Source organism: Thamnophis sirtalis, unplaced genomic scaffold (assembly GCF_051295495.1).
Source record: "Thamnophis sirtalis isolate CommonGarterSnake01/CBP01778 unplaced genomic scaffold, rThaSir2_p1.2 scaffold_4, whole genome shotgun sequence".
NCBI classification, from domain to species: domain Eukaryota; kingdom Metazoa; phylum Chordata; class Lepidosauria; order Squamata; family Natricidae; genus Thamnophis; species Thamnophis sirtalis.
This window is the reverse complement of record NW_028261384.1, coordinates 102,109,120-102,124,528: the sequence shown is the minus strand read 5'-3', so window position 1 is coordinate 102,124,528 and position 15,409 is coordinate 102,109,120. Positions and strand designations below refer to the sequence as shown.

At 40.1% G+C, this 15,409-nt stretch overlaps 1 protein-coding gene across 4 annotated transcripts in view; it reads right to left on the bottom strand.

Annotated features, from left to right (window-relative positions):
* NGFR (nerve growth factor receptor) overlaps positions 1-15,409 on the bottom strand; it is a 224,468-nt gene that overhangs the window by 40,853 nt on the left and 168,206 nt on the right. For all 4 annotated transcript variants that reach the window (XM_087713613.1, XM_087713614.1, XM_087713611.1 and 1 more), the window contains one exon: positions 6,658-6,796. Coding sequence is in view for 2 of the 4 variants with exons in the window: in XM_087713611.1 (XP_087569737.1) it covers positions 6,658-6,796 (139 nt within the window). In the remaining 2 variants the exon portion in view is untranslated. The remainder of the gene's footprint in view (positions 1-6,657; positions 6,797-15,409) is intronic.

The following is a 15,409-nucleotide window of genomic DNA, read 5'->3' as shown; positions in this document are numbered from 1 at the left end:
AAGCCACCTTTAGCTATTCCAATATTGAAATTCCTTTAATGAGCCAATATGTTCTAGCAATTTTATCATGTTAGAGTTCAACAAAATTTAACATTTTTTTTACAGCACTGTCGGGTGATCTTTAGGGGGAAGGTATCTGTACAAACTGGCCATTTTTGACTGGTTGTGGTATGCTTTGGTTTCTGGGCACTTTCCTCCATGGTTCAAACTTGGCTGTCTCCCTTTACACACAGGTATACAATATATCAATCTGAACGGAAGCAGGTGGGTGGTAGATGGAGAAGATGATACATGCTGGAATAGGACAGAATGAGGTGGACTTCTCTGTCTCCACTGCTTTATGGGATAACTCTGGCCCCATTCAGAGTGCTTTCTAGGTGCTACTTGGAATGCAGCATTAAACTGTGTTCAAAAAGCAGCCTGAACAATAACTGGGGAGTTGGATGTGGGATTGCAAAATGAAGCACCAGGGAGAGGGGATACTTATGCGCTTTCCCTTACTGCCATCCAGAGATGGTATTCAGCTAGTTCTGACCAATCCTGGAGAACCGGTAGCAGAAATTTTGAGTAGTTCGGAGAACCAGTAAATACCTCTGACTGCCCCTGCCCCCATCTATTCTCTGTCTCCCAAGTCCCAGCTGATCGGGAGGGAATGGGGATTTTGCCGTAACCTTCCCCTGCCACCCCCACCAAGTCATGCCCACCAAGTCACGCCCACAGAACCGGTAGTAAAAAAAATTGAATCCCACCACTGCTGCCAACTGTTGTTGAAGCTGCTCTTAGTACCAGTTTAGCACTCTCTGTGAAGAGCCGAGGTGGCGCAGTGGTTAAATGCAGCACTGCAGGCTACTTCAGCTGACTGCAGTTCTGCGGTTCGGCTGTTCAAATCTCACTGGCTCAGGGTTGACTCAGCCTTCCATCCTTCCGAGGTGGGTAAAATGAGGACCCGGATTGTTGTTGGGGAAAATATGCTGACTCTGTAAACTGCTTAGAGAGGGCTGAAAGCCCTATGAAGCGGTATATAAATATAACTGCTATTGCTATTGCTACTCTTCCAGAAAAAATATTAAATAGACCCCAAGCTACCCAATGGGTTTCCGTTTGTGGAGCAAACGGAAGGAGGGAGTATGAAATACCTTATTTTTCTTTCAGCCTCTGAAGCACAGTTAAGGTTAATTCTAAGACATAAACAGAAATATATAATTGTTTTGGAGTGGTATGTACTTTAATAAGTTTCACAGTATCCCACCCAGAAAATGAAAGGCAATATAAAGCAATAACCGCAGTAACACTATAATTATTCCTACTGCTCTTGGAGAACCTCCAAAGCCTAAAACTAAGCATCCTCCAGAAGCATTAATATACATTTTCCTGAATGGATTACTATTCTGGGCCTAAGAGAAAGTTTTAAATGCATTTTCATTGATTTATTTGACTCCTATCCTATAGTCCACAGAAGGAGTTTGGAGTAGCATTTTACTCTGGCAGAAACTCCACAAGAAAGCTGAAATGAATGAAAGCGGGGCATATACAATCCTAGTTGACATTTGAACCTAGGTTTTTTGGTTCAAGACACTAAAGATGGGATATTGTAGAGGAGAACAGAAATAACCTTGGAACATGTTTTACTAGTGGTTACCGCAACATCATGTTCTTGGTTTCAGATATATAGTACTGCAAATGTAGTATAGAGTGTGTAACAGATTATATTTTTTTAAAGAAACTGAAGCAGAAAAAGATTTAAATATGTTACAGGGACAGGGACACACTGTGGTAAACGGTATTTCTAAAACAATAACACAAAAGTACAACCTAATAAAGAGTTTAGATGAAAACCTTCTAGAGAAAAGGGAGCTGAAATATTTGGAATGTCTTTTTCTTTAAACAAAACATGGCCAGCTTTTTGATATTTTGGGGAGGAAAATGACTTCCTGAGAATGAAATGGAAATGAATTACTCAGAAGATCCATCCTGAACGTGATGGGAATCATAAACGTATACATTCAAAGAATTTTCATAGCAGTTATGGAATAGCTCAGTTACCAAGAAAATTGAAGACATCAGAGGTATCTGCGGGTAATCAAACACAGATTCAGCTTTGTGCTGAGAAAATCCTGAAGGATCAAAATGCATGATTGCTAAACTCGATAAATGTAGATTTAGAGTCTAAAAAGAGCACAGTTTAAATGTATTTAACTCTGCTAATATGTCAGGTTGGTTCCTCAAAGGTGCTTAATATTGACCTGCAGGAATCCTGGCTATAACATTAGGCAAAGTTAGGCAATCCTCTCAAGTGGATTGCCAAGAAGATGAAAGAACAGCAGCAGCAGAAGCCTTTAAGACCCGTGTATTCCAGGCCATCAGCTCTGACTCTCTAAATTAGGAAACTGCTGTTCCATCACCATCAAAGCAAGATTCCTCGTTAGAAGGAATGATACTTTTTTGTGAAGGCTCTGGTGGACTGGTACAATACAAGTAACCTGGTTCTAAACGTTGATAAAACTAAGGAGATCATTGTAGATTTTAGAAAGAATTGGCATGGTCATACGCCATTCAGTATTACAGAGGCATCTGTACTGGTGGTCAACCAGAGGTGAGTCGAGGTGGCACAGAGGTTAGGGTGCAGTACTGCAGGCCACTTCAGCTGACTGTTATCTGCAGTTCAGCAGTTCAAATCTCACCGGCTCAAGGTTGACTCAGCCTTCCAGCCTTCCGAGGTGGGTGAAATGAGGACCCACACTGTGGGGGAAATATGCTGACTCTGTAAACCGCTTAGAGAGGGCTGAAAGCCCTATGAAGCGGTATATAAGTCTAAGTGCTATTGGTATTGCTATTCAGCCAGTTCTGACCAGTTATAGCAAACCATTAGCAGAAATTTTGAGTAGTTCGGAGAACTGGCAAATATCACCTCTGGCTGGCTCTGCCCCCATCTATTTGTTGCCTCCCAAGTTCCAGCTGACAGGCTGGGTCTTCTTCTGTTGCCTTGCACAGGAGAACAGAGCTGGAAAGCAGGTTAGTGGGGTGGGGAGGGAATGGGGATTTTACAGTATCTTTGCCCTGGAGTTGGTGGAAATGGAGATTTTCCCTGCCATGCCCACCAAGCCGCATCCATCAAGCCACACCATGCCCACAGAACTGGTAGTAAAAAAAATTGAATCCCACCACTGTCAGGTCAACAATATTAAATATCTGGGGGTGCAGAAACTAACAATCTGAACTGCTCTCTCCACAAGTCGTCAAGATGCAAAACAGTATTTCCTGTGTTCAGACGAGAAGAGGACATGTTTCTCCTTCTGTCCTGGCCACTTTTTATAGAGGAATGATTGAGAATGTTTTAACAAACTGCATCGCTGTTTGGTTTGGTGGCTGCAGTGCCTGAGATAGAAAGTCCATACATAGAGTGGTAAGGACAGCCGAGAAGATTTTAAGAAGCTTGTTTCTTGCCATTCAAAATACTGCTTATATGCGCTAGGTGCTTAGAGCTCAATGAATTGTCAGAGAATCCACACACCCATTTCACAGTCTGTTTCTGTTGCTTCCCTCTGGGAAGAGATTTTGAAGTGTTTCTAGCAGCACTACCAGATTCTGTAACTACTTTGTTCCCTATGCCATCCGTCTGGCAAACTTACAAGATTCGTTTCTCTCATCATGTACATGTTTACATCCAAACTAGAATATGTTGTTTCTCCATGTCATATATGTGGGTATATGCATACTTTTTATTTATTTGCTTTTTTAGTTATGTTTATGTAGTGTATATTATTGTGGAGACCCTTTGAGAGCTGTGTGCAGTGAAATTTCATTTTAATGTGTGCCGATTAGTGTACATTCAAAATGATAATAAAGTTAAAGTTATTCTATTCTATTCTCCTTTAACACAGAGACCAAACTTTGTTTGTTTGTGGCTTTATTATTATCATGTGTCCTACCCTATGGAGTCTTCTAAAGGAATAGTTCTAGCATTGTGAAAGTATCCTGGAAAAATATTGCCCTGTCAAAATGCTGATTTGTGACATTTAGGAATGTACAGATACTCCTTAACTTACAAAAGTTCATTTAGTGACCATTCAAACAGCCAGGAAAAAAGTAACTTATGACCTTTTTTCACAATAACAACCATTGTAGCATCCCCATTATCATGGGACCAAAATTTAAACACTTGTGATAGTTGCAGTGTCCCGGGATCAATGTGATTCCTGCTTTGCGACTTCTGACAAGTAAAGTCAATGGGGGAATGTTATTAACATCACAGCTACAGTAATTTGTTTAACAACTGTTGTAGAGAGGTTGTAAAATTGGGTGAAACTTAATAAATGTCTTACTTAGCAACAGAGATTTGGGGCTCCATTGTGGTTATGCGTTGAGGGCTACTTGTATAGATTTTTTTCCATATTTGTCTACGTTAAATAATCTTTATTTGCAGGATACTGGTTGTGGTGATACAACCTCCTTGCTCAGGATAAATTTGTATTAAAAAATAATTTACTTGATGTCCTTTTTGGTCTGTTTGGTTGCTTAGTGAATATGTGTTAATATTATTTATAGGCAAATAAATTGTATTGGAATGACCAATAATATAACCAAAATATAAACATCTTGCATGCCATTATTTATCTAAATTTACTGGAGAAGTAAATATGATATTATTTGAATGTACAATTAAAAACAAACTGCAATGAGAGCAATTACTGCTTTGGTTAAGAAGGAACAATTTGCTTTGCTATTTGCTACTGTACTTGGGTATTCAGTGGCTCTGGATTATGATCACTTGTTCAGTGACCATTCAAACTTACAATGATGTTGAACAAGTGGTAGTCCTCAAAGTTCTGGCCATCACAGCATCCCTATGGTCACTGGTACTTAGCTACCTCCAATTATAACATCCCAGAATGAGCCATGGTCACATGATCACAATTTCTGAAGTTCTAAAGCAATCAATACTTGATTCATAATAAATAGATGTATGCAGGAAAGCAGTTTATCTACAAATTCTATGGAAGGATTAGTAAAAGTAATTTTGTAATGAAAGCATACAGGAAAATTAGTGACATTTGGCTTAAGACATGTACATATAATAAAAAATATATTGAAAAGCAGCTCATTTTATGGACTTCAATTTTCATAGAAACGTCTTACATTTCCCTCCTCTTAAAAAAAGGAACTTAAATTAAGGAAAGAATGGGTATTGTTTTTCACTGTTTAATTAAACTCTATCCAATTGTCACAAAGTAAAATTCACTGACAAAGGCAAAATCAGTATATCTGCAACTTGTTACCTGAACAATTTAAGCAGGACTCCCCAAAAAGGCACCTTGTAAAATGAGTGGGTTACTGTCAGCACCTCTCCATTTAATAATTAGGAAAGAAAGACCATGAGACTCCATACGTGGAAAATCAAATGTACTTTTACTAATTAAAAATGGTTAAAGAGCGGTTGCATAGCGAAGTCTGATTAATTAGGCGCGAAAGCAGTTGATATATAGAATAGCCCATTCCACACCCCCTGGCATCATAGGCCTAGTCCAATCATAAGTCCAATTCGCTCGTGCCTGCTGGCGAGTAACCACCGGAGCCGCCAGGCTGGAAGTGGGAACCACCGGTTGCACGATGCTCAGTTTAGAGCAGTTGTATTGAGGGAGTCTGGACAAGGCGTCCGCCATGAAATTCTTCCCACCAGGGATGTACTTGGGTGTGAAATTGAACCGGTTGAAATGTTGGGCCCACCGCATTTGTTTGGGGCAGAGACGGCGCGGCGTTCTCAAAGCCTCCAGATTCTTGTGGTCTGTGATTATGTCCAGCCAAAGTGCTGAGGAGCATGAAACTTTGGCATGATGTGGATTGTAGTTCCACAGAATGCTTTTGACTCCAAACTTATTTTACTATTAGCTTTATGTTATGTTTAAAAACTTTACTCTGTATTTTCTATTATATAATTTGTGCAGGTAACTTTTCTACCTGCTTAAATAGAAAGGTAGAATATAAATCAGTTTAATAGATAAAGTAGATGGAAAGCATTAACCTTGAAAAAAAAACTACATTAAAGGTTTTTTTTACAAAACTATTACTTGTTGGGCTTCCCCTTTGCCTTCAAAAACATGCTTAATATTGGGTTCATACCGAAATGGACATGCAATTTTAATCTTCTTCTGAGTACAAAGGAGAATAGTGCTCTTAGGGATGTTCAGGACAATGCTCATATGTTCCCAAGGCACTAAAGCCCTTAAGGTTTCTCGGTAGTCTTTGATACCTTTGGCTATAGTATCATGCTGATGATCTTTTCAGTGGTGAGTGGGGACCTCTCCTTCCCCACTACCAACTTGAATTACCACTTGAAGGAGTACCCCTAATCCTTCCTCTACCCACATGGTCCAGTAGATCACTGATCATTACTGGGCATCCACTCTGCCTTTAAAAGGATTCTTCTTTGACCAGAATGTTCCTTCAATTGATTTTAAAAAGTTGCATAAATTTCAGGCATGGAGCTCACTACTACTTTTAGACCAATCTGTTTTTTCAAGTTCAGTCTATGCAAGAGAACTGTCCCTATGGAGGAGTATAATGAAGAGAAACCTTGCTGATGCTGAATCAATACTGAAAGAAAAAAAGGGGGATATAAGTGCAGTGTACTTACTGCAATATTAATAATATGTTACTTACTGTCCAAGCAAGGTTCACAAACAGTTTGGTTTACTCCACAAGGTTTGGCAACTCCTTCCCCAGAGTTACAGGCTTGGCAGCATTCCCCACTGATAGTAAATTTCCCCGTGGAGCACTGTTCCTTGGTCTCTGCTGAACCCTGGGCAAGAGAAAAAGCAGAACACAAATGGTAAAATCACTTCTAACCCTGCACACAAAGATACTCCCAAAGATACTGCTTTTTGCTACAGGCAAGCTCCAGGACTTGGCCAAGAAGATTTATCAGATTGGCAAATAAAAAACAAAAAAATGTATGCATTGGATCATTGGTGTGGAATCAAGGAAATTGACTTAACTGAAGATTCCCCCCCCCCTTCTAATGGGCTTCATACATCCCAACTGCCCAAAAGGGAAATTTCTTAAACCCTGTGCTGTCAGTAAAGGAAGATATTTGTAGCTCAATGAGGGTCCTTAGTGCTCTCTGAGCTTGATTGTTTTCTTGCAGATATTTCATCATCCGAACTAGGTAACATCTGGATAACATCCTCAGAGCACTGATTATGTTACCTAGTTTGGGTAATAAAACATTTGTAAGAAAACAACCAAGTTCAGAAAGTAGCATGACCTTTCATCTCTATTCTCAGAGTTGCAATCTATTAAATAGATTCATTATTTCTTAGACAGTGATAAAGCTGCAAATTCATGCTGTACAGATCAGGATGAGAACATAATTACATAGGCAACATTTAGTTTGAGTGAAGTGCCACAAAATTTCTTTTTAGAATTGGAAAGTTGTGGTGACTTGGTGAGAAGCCCTAATAGTTTGACCTAATGTACGATCATTTTAATCAGATATTAAGTTTATCTCAGTTGACATTCCTACATTAGAAGCAAACAGAAACCCAACTGAGCCCAACTACATTCTTCAAAAATCTGGATGTGCTGCCCTACAATTTTCACACTTCTCAGGACAGTCAAGCCAAAGTCTTCTGTGAACTGTGGCCTATGGAAATTGTACTAAAGCATATCTGGAAAGTATCCATCTGGGGAAATCTGCTTTAGTCCTTTAGATGAACTAGACCAGGGGTAGTCAACTTTTTAATACCTACCACCCACTTTTGTATCTCTGTTAGTAGTAAAAACTTTCTAACCGCCCACCGGTTCCACAGTCATGGTGTTTTATAAAGTAGGGAAGTAACTTTACTTTATAAAATGTATAAAGCAGAGTTACAGCAAACCCGCCCACCATGAAAGCTGGAATGCCCACTAGTGGGCGGTAGGGACCAAGTTGACTACCACTGAACTAGACCATTTTAAAGAGTGACCAGTCATAGCCATTGGTCAGATGGTGATCTGGAAAGTACAAGTAGACAGCCCTGAATATTTTGAAGAGCAAGATTTCAAACTTAATGAATAAAATCCTGTGCATCATCTGCATCACTTCCATTTACAATTTCCATATTAAACAGGAAGATTTTAGTGCAGGATATAATCACCAACTTCAGAGTAACAGTGTAAACTTGTCATTTTTATCTGAACAATCAAGAGCATAACCTTAAAGCTTCAGGTTCACATTCAGTGTCCAGAAGCTCATCCCCAAGTTGCCATTAAACTATAAATGTTGACATAATAAAGGAAAATGTCTTTATTTGTTAAATGTCTATATCATCACAATCTAAATCACATTTGGAAGTCTACTGGCAGCTAAAGCAGAGTAAATATGATTCTGGCACCTAATACCAATTGGTAAATAGACTACAAATGACTAGGTATTCATTTTGCCTAAACTGTGATATCTGTTAGATCATTAAAGGCAGCCCCATGAGGATGCATTGCAAAAATGCTATGAGTTTCAAAATCCCCTGAATGCAGGAAAGACTCAACAGGTGTCCCATTTTGAGCCAGGCAAATGATTTCCTAGATATAGCAATAGCCATTAGTCCAAGAGGACCCCCCCTCCCAAGTTACAAACCTGCTGCTTCAGGGGCAATGCCACTCCCTCAAAAGACCACACAGGAGCAGATGGAGAGCCTTGATCAGCAAACAATAGTCCTGTCTTTTGGGGTTCAACTTCACCTTTTTTCTTCTAATCCAAGCCCCAACAACCTCCGGACATTGGAAAAACATCACCAGCTGTTATACAAAACAGCCAAAGAAGGAATGTGAAGAAAGAACCAGTTGAGGGGGGAGAGGAGAGAAGTGGGAACAACCCAGAGGGACCATTTCAGAAAACTTTCATCCATGGCAACATCACTGTCAGATCTCCTGTCTTGAATTCAGCAGAAATACTTGAAACTGCATGGTTAAATGCATGTTTTACTGCATTCCAAAATGATGCCACTGTAGGGAGTCAATTGCCATTTGCCAGCTTGAGGGCATACTTCCCTTATACCCTTGCGATTTAGGCTGGCTAATTCTTTTTCCTGCCCTTCCCCTGACTTAACGGATACTTTGCTTTGCATTTCTCATGCTTCATATTAAGTGACAATTTAACGTTGACATAACAAGACATTCCTGCCTTGAGAAATGTGAGTTCTCAACATACTCTTTTGCATCTTTTATACCCCTTCCTCTTAAAAGCATCTGGAAGGATCGGGGACTATTCCTCATTCCCGATTCAGAGAGGCAGAAAGAAAATTCTGTTTCCTTTCATGTTCCCTGTTGCCATTGCAGAAGGCCTCCAGAATAAAAGTGTCAGGAATGGGTGGCATTTCCCCTTTTCCATTTTGGTTTCTATCACAGAAGACCCATCTTTTGCAGAAGCTAGTGAGATGCTCCTTTTCTCTTTCTAGAAAAAGATACAATCTCCCTGTGTCAGAGCTGAAAAGCAATAGATCTATCCCCGCAGCTCCTTCCTTATTTACCTAAAATTCTGCTTGTATCCTACACCAAGTCTCCTTCCTTGGAATTAGAATCTCTGCCAACTTTCTCATGTAGCCAATCACATAGTTTACAGAGGTGCTTCAGGTGGATTTAATAAAAAATATGAAATGTGTGCACATCACTTACGGCTTTCTAGGAAGTAGCCTTACAGTGAATCAAATTCTCAAACCATTCTTTTGCAGTGAGGGAACAAAATGAATCCACCTTGAACAACTCCTTCACTTCTACAGAGACAGAAATAGATTCAATGAACAAATTTTGGATTCTCTGGAGCAAAAGGTAAACCTTGACAGGGAATGAAATGAGATAAATGAAATAAATCTTGGCTTTACATTCCCCAGGCATAATGCTAGATGATAGCAGGCTGCTAATATCAGAATTCTTGCCTTAGAAAATTCTAGCCTGCAATATAGTTCCACAACCACTGCTCACATCCTTTTGCCCAATAAAATGGATGGAAAATGGAGATCATATGCACCAGGAAAAATCCAGTAAAAGCCAGAAGGCTATAAGGCTATAAGGCTCCTGCTGAAAAGAAGGATACGTATCTTTAATAAAGCTCCTCTGGAATTGATTTAGATGTCTGATTGTTACATGAATACATACATGGTTTTTTTTCCTAGTAAGGACGTGAGTCCTTTCTTCACAATGATATTTACAAATATATTTTAAACATCCCAATCTAGCCTACAGGCTTCTCAAGTTCATGCCAGGTCCAATTTGCATAGCATTTTCATGTTAAGATCAGTCAAAGTCAGGCGTTTGCTTCCAACTACCAAGAAAAAAAAAAGAGATTTAAAGCTGAACAATGGCAACTTTTTCTAAAGCTGATAGAAAATTTATCAATATTAACAATCCTCATTTAAGCACAGCATGCAATAAAAAAAAACAAGAACTGGTGTAGCCAAGATTCTTTGATTTATCTGAAGACACAAGAAACAACAGGGCAGCAGAGAAGCCCAAGAAGGCTACTAAATTACCATAGCAGAAGTCTGAATATTAGAAAATTGATATTAGTAGAAGTTGGGAAGAGGCAAAAGGTCTTCCCTTCCAGGTGCATGTTAATGAACTGGGCTTGCAACTTAATTGGAAAAGAACAAGAAATGCATGAAGAATTAAAGGTTTACTTTGGAAATGATTAGGAAAAAAGTGCACCTGACCTCACACAAACATAGCATTGCCTGCTATTTGCTAAAGCACCCTTACTATTTTTCAGCTGACATTAAAGTTAATGTGATTCTTAAAGCACTTGCTACCTTTTTCCCAGAGGCGGGTTTTTTTTTCTACCAGTTCACTCGTGGATGTGCACATGCACAGAAGCGTCCGGGTGGATGGGCGGACCCTCCTGCCACCGCTACTGATGATTCGCCCAATCCAGGCCGAACCGGGAGCAACCCACCTCTGCTTCCCCCGCCCCCCAGATGAAACCTAAAAAGTGTAAACTTTTAATGAATATTAGGGAGGTGCTGTGTTTCAGCACTTTAGAAACATACACAGCCCTATTACAAAAGATCAAATTACCCAGTAACATCCCAATAAAAATTAACAAAAGATGAGAGTTCATCAGCTATTGATAAAATCAGAGCAGGAAATCAGTACAGAGAAAGTTCTCTTAATTATTTTTGTAATTTCTTTTGAGGAGTGTAGTAAGATCTCTTTTTTTTAACCTAGAGGTAATTCTGTGTGCACAAAGCTGGGGAAGTAACTGTTATAAATGCCAGATTTAACTACAGGGAAAGCTCATAAATCTGGCTTGAACTACAGATGTGGCAGAATTAGTTACTTCCTTTTGGTAGGTGTTGAAACTGATAGTGAATTGATTTCTCAAACTGCAGTATGTTCCTTACTTCCTTGACATTATTCATCGCTGGGCAAAACATTACAGCTCTGCCACTATACAATTGAAAATATGCCTTCCTTCGCTATGTTAGGGTTACAATTATGCTTTCTTTGAAGAAGTACTTTTGTCATGATCCAAGTACTGTTAACCTTGTATACTCAAAATGAAAATGGAAGGATCTATCTTTCAGTGGCCTCTTCCAATAATGTGGTTCTATTATTCCATTATTCAGTAGAAAATATTCAGTACAAAATGCAACAATGGTATAATCTCTGTTTAAATTCAAATGCAGAAGAACTTATAATATTCTGCTAAAAAGCTCTTCCGTAGTTAAAAATCTCTTCTACCTAGGAAATTTCTCAGGAATACATTGTAAAATCTGTTTTCTTGACATTTCCATCCATTACTTCTCATTTTGCTCTTTGGAACAAGAAAGTAAATCCTGCTGCATCTTCATCTGACAGGAGCTGATACTTGTAGATAGCTATCACAGCGCTTGTCATGTGGGCAGACTGTTGCCTTACAATATAATCTTTTATTATTGGTGAAAATAAATCCTGCCCCAAAGCTATCATTTATTGCTTGTGTAGCTGACATCTGGAATATGAATACACAGAGTTGTTGCAGGTATCTCTTGGCTAGCATCTCTGATATCCCAACTAATACCTGTAATATTGTTGTTGTTTGGAAATTCTGGGAGTTGCTGTCTCAGTATATTTGGATGGCATCAGATTGAGGAAAATTGTCTGCTGGCGCTCTCCAGATCTTAAATTCTGAATTGAAATTATGAAGGTCTAAAACATGCAATGTTCCCCCATCAAAGAAACATATATTCCTGATAGTCGGACTGTTGCTGCATGAAATCTGTCAATGGCTCTTTGCAGACTCCTCACCTGCATAGATCTGCAGCTGAAGGGCAGAGCTTGCCCACATGTTTTCCATCCTTTACATTGTGATAGGAGATACTATCACCCAACCAGAGGTGGGTTCCTACCAGTTCGCACCTATTCGGTAGAACCGGTTCGTCAAATCTACCGAGCCGGTTAGAAGAGGTTCCACCAGTGGACCCAGAAAGCAGGCCACACCTAAGCGGTCCAAAGAAGAGGTTCCAAATTTTTTTGAAACCCACCACTGGTCCTTGGATATGATTATTCTACACTATCATGCTCATATTTATAAAACTCAGTGCCTCTGTGAAAGGTAAGGAGGACTACTGCGTTTGTGGTGCAATCAGAACATTGCGTGTGTTGAAGTTGTTTTAACGCAAACCAAAGATGCCTTTTAAAAAACAAGTGTACATCATATTCTTATGCATGCCAGTGCTGTGTGTGAGGTAATTTAAGGTGGTTCTGACAAGTGTCGTCGGCATCTTCATATCCGGTCACATGGGTGGCAAGCCACTCCCATCCGGTCACATGAGTGGCAAGCCACTCCCACAAAGGAGGCCACACCCACAGAGTAGGTTCGAACAATTTTTGAAACCCACCACTGAACCCAACATAAACCTTTGTCTGGTTGCCTGTGGAATAACATGGAGGAACAGTTGCAAACAGTCACTACCAGTCAATATACTTCAAGCATATTAGAAATGATATGACATCTATGTTGGTCCTCTGAGCCAAGAATGACAGGCAGATCCTCAATTTGAACATGTCAGCAAAGTGTGTGGATGATTCTGTAACTAAAAAAATAATGAAGGTCCACTGTGGAAGAAACTCTTAATGGGCCCATGTTTTTATATTTTGAGCAAAAAGGTTTCTGAAATAATGGGTTTTTTTAAAATACATTAACTCATTCTATTATTTTTATTCCAACTCCATATGATTAAATTTGATCTCTCATTCAGTCCTTTATAGTTTATTTCTTTTGCTACTTTAATAGTTAATTGTGCATTGATTTTTTTTAAAAAAATGTGATTCCATAGGAACTTTTGTTATAAAATGCCAGTTATTTGGATATTTTTTAAAAAATGTGATTCTATAGGATATTGTGTTAAAAAAGGTCAGTTATTGGATTTTTTAATAACAAGTAATATAAATAACATACTAATGTTTCCACATTTTTTCCGGATTGTTTTCTTCCACTGAAAAAAGGCTCCAACCTATTCCTACTAGTTAAATTCTAGAAGCATAGCTGACTGTGTTAATGCCAAGACTACCCCAAGCATGATATATTCAAAATGAATATCTACATTTTCCGTGATGTGGAAAATTTAACTTCCATGTTCATTTTAAAATTATAATAATAGTAATAGTAATGAAAGAAGGAGAAGTTGAATCTGGCATCTTGCATAACACTTCACCTTCTGTGTTTTCCAGAAACACCAGAATTTCCTCCTTTTCTATCCCCAGATTGGTATTGTTGGTTAAGGGCACATGTTCTTCATTAGATTCATCCGAATGTGTTTACTATTAACATGGCTCTTGTTGACATAGGTATTAGCCTCATAAAACATTCTGACAGGTGGAACAAAAGGAAGTCAGAAGAATGAAATATTTGAAGACCCTTTAATTGCTTTTAAGTTGGATTCATGTTTTGTTTGCATGTGTATGCAATGTGTTAGATACTAGCTTCAGCTATAATGGTTTCCACCAAGGTCCTCTGTTCCGGCGGGAACAGAGGTTTAATCTTATTGGTCAAAGGGTCTGACAGCACCCTATAAAAGAGCTGCTGTCAGACTCAACCTTTGCTGGATTGTACACAGTTGCTATTGAGTTAATAAAGAGCTGTTGTTACCATTAGCCTGTGTGTGCCTTTCCATTATCCGATCTAACACTGGGGACGAGGATGGGATTGGAAGGCAACTAGGCAAACCGAAAAGAGTGTAGCAATCCAGCAAGTAAATCCAGCCTGGAGCTCAGCGCGGCTTCGAGTAGCCACTTTTGAGCGGCAAACTCAAAACATCCTCAGAACACAAAATGGTCATGCATGCCCCACCAACTCCATATGACTCAGTCACCAAGAACTGGGACTCGTATATGCTGAGGTTCAGCTTGCCGTTTCCGCAACGCTATCTGCTAGCGCTGTGAGCGAAAGGGGCACATTGCCAAAGTTTGCGGAAGCAAGCACCCCATGATGACCTGGCAGCCAAGAAACCGATCCAACCACCAGCAGAGACCCAACCAAGGGGCATGGCAGAAGCCACCATGGCGCTCAGAGGGTGACACCAGAGTCACCCACCTCACCTCAATTGACCAAGTCCGCACTAGGTGACCAAAAAAGCTGAAGGTCACAGTCCTCATCGAGGGCTCTCCATGCAAGATGGAGATTGACACAGGGTCATCACTGACCATCATGCCATGGTCTATACTCAAGTGGGCTATACCTAGCCTGAAGAAACAGCATCTACGCACCTCTGACATCCGCCTCAGTAATTACCAGGGGAACCGAGTCCCCATCGTGGGCCAAGGCACCTTCCAGGTGCTATTCAAGAAATACAGCGGCCAGCTCCCAGTGACGGCGACCTGCAGAGCTTTCTGGGCCTTCACTGGTTCTAAGCCCTGGGCCTAGAAGTGACCGGTATCAATGCCTTGAAAGACAAGACCGCTGAAGTGATTTTTGAGGAATTCGAGGATGTCTTCGGCACCAGTCTGGGTAAGTATGTGGGGACTCCAATCTCTTTTAATTTGGACCCCAACATAGCCCCCATAAGGCTAAAACCCAGGAGAGTACCTTTTGCTTTCCGCCCCAAAATTGATCTGGAAATTGACAAGCTCGTAAGCCAGGAAATCCTAGAGCCGATTGATCATGCACGCTGGGAGACCCCTATAGTGACAGTGATGGGTCTGTCTGCATCTGCGCAGACTACAAATGCACAATCAAAAAAGTATTACAACAAAGCGTTTACCCTGTACCCATTGTACAGCACCTACTACATTTTCTAGGCCCCGGCAAAGTATTCGCTAAATTGGACATGGCACAGGCATACTAACAATTGCCTGTAGATGGCTCTATGGCAGAGGCCCAAATCATTGTGATGCACAGGAGTGCATTCAAATGCCACCGCCTGCAATTTGGAGTTAATATCACCCCTGGACTGTTCCAAAACGT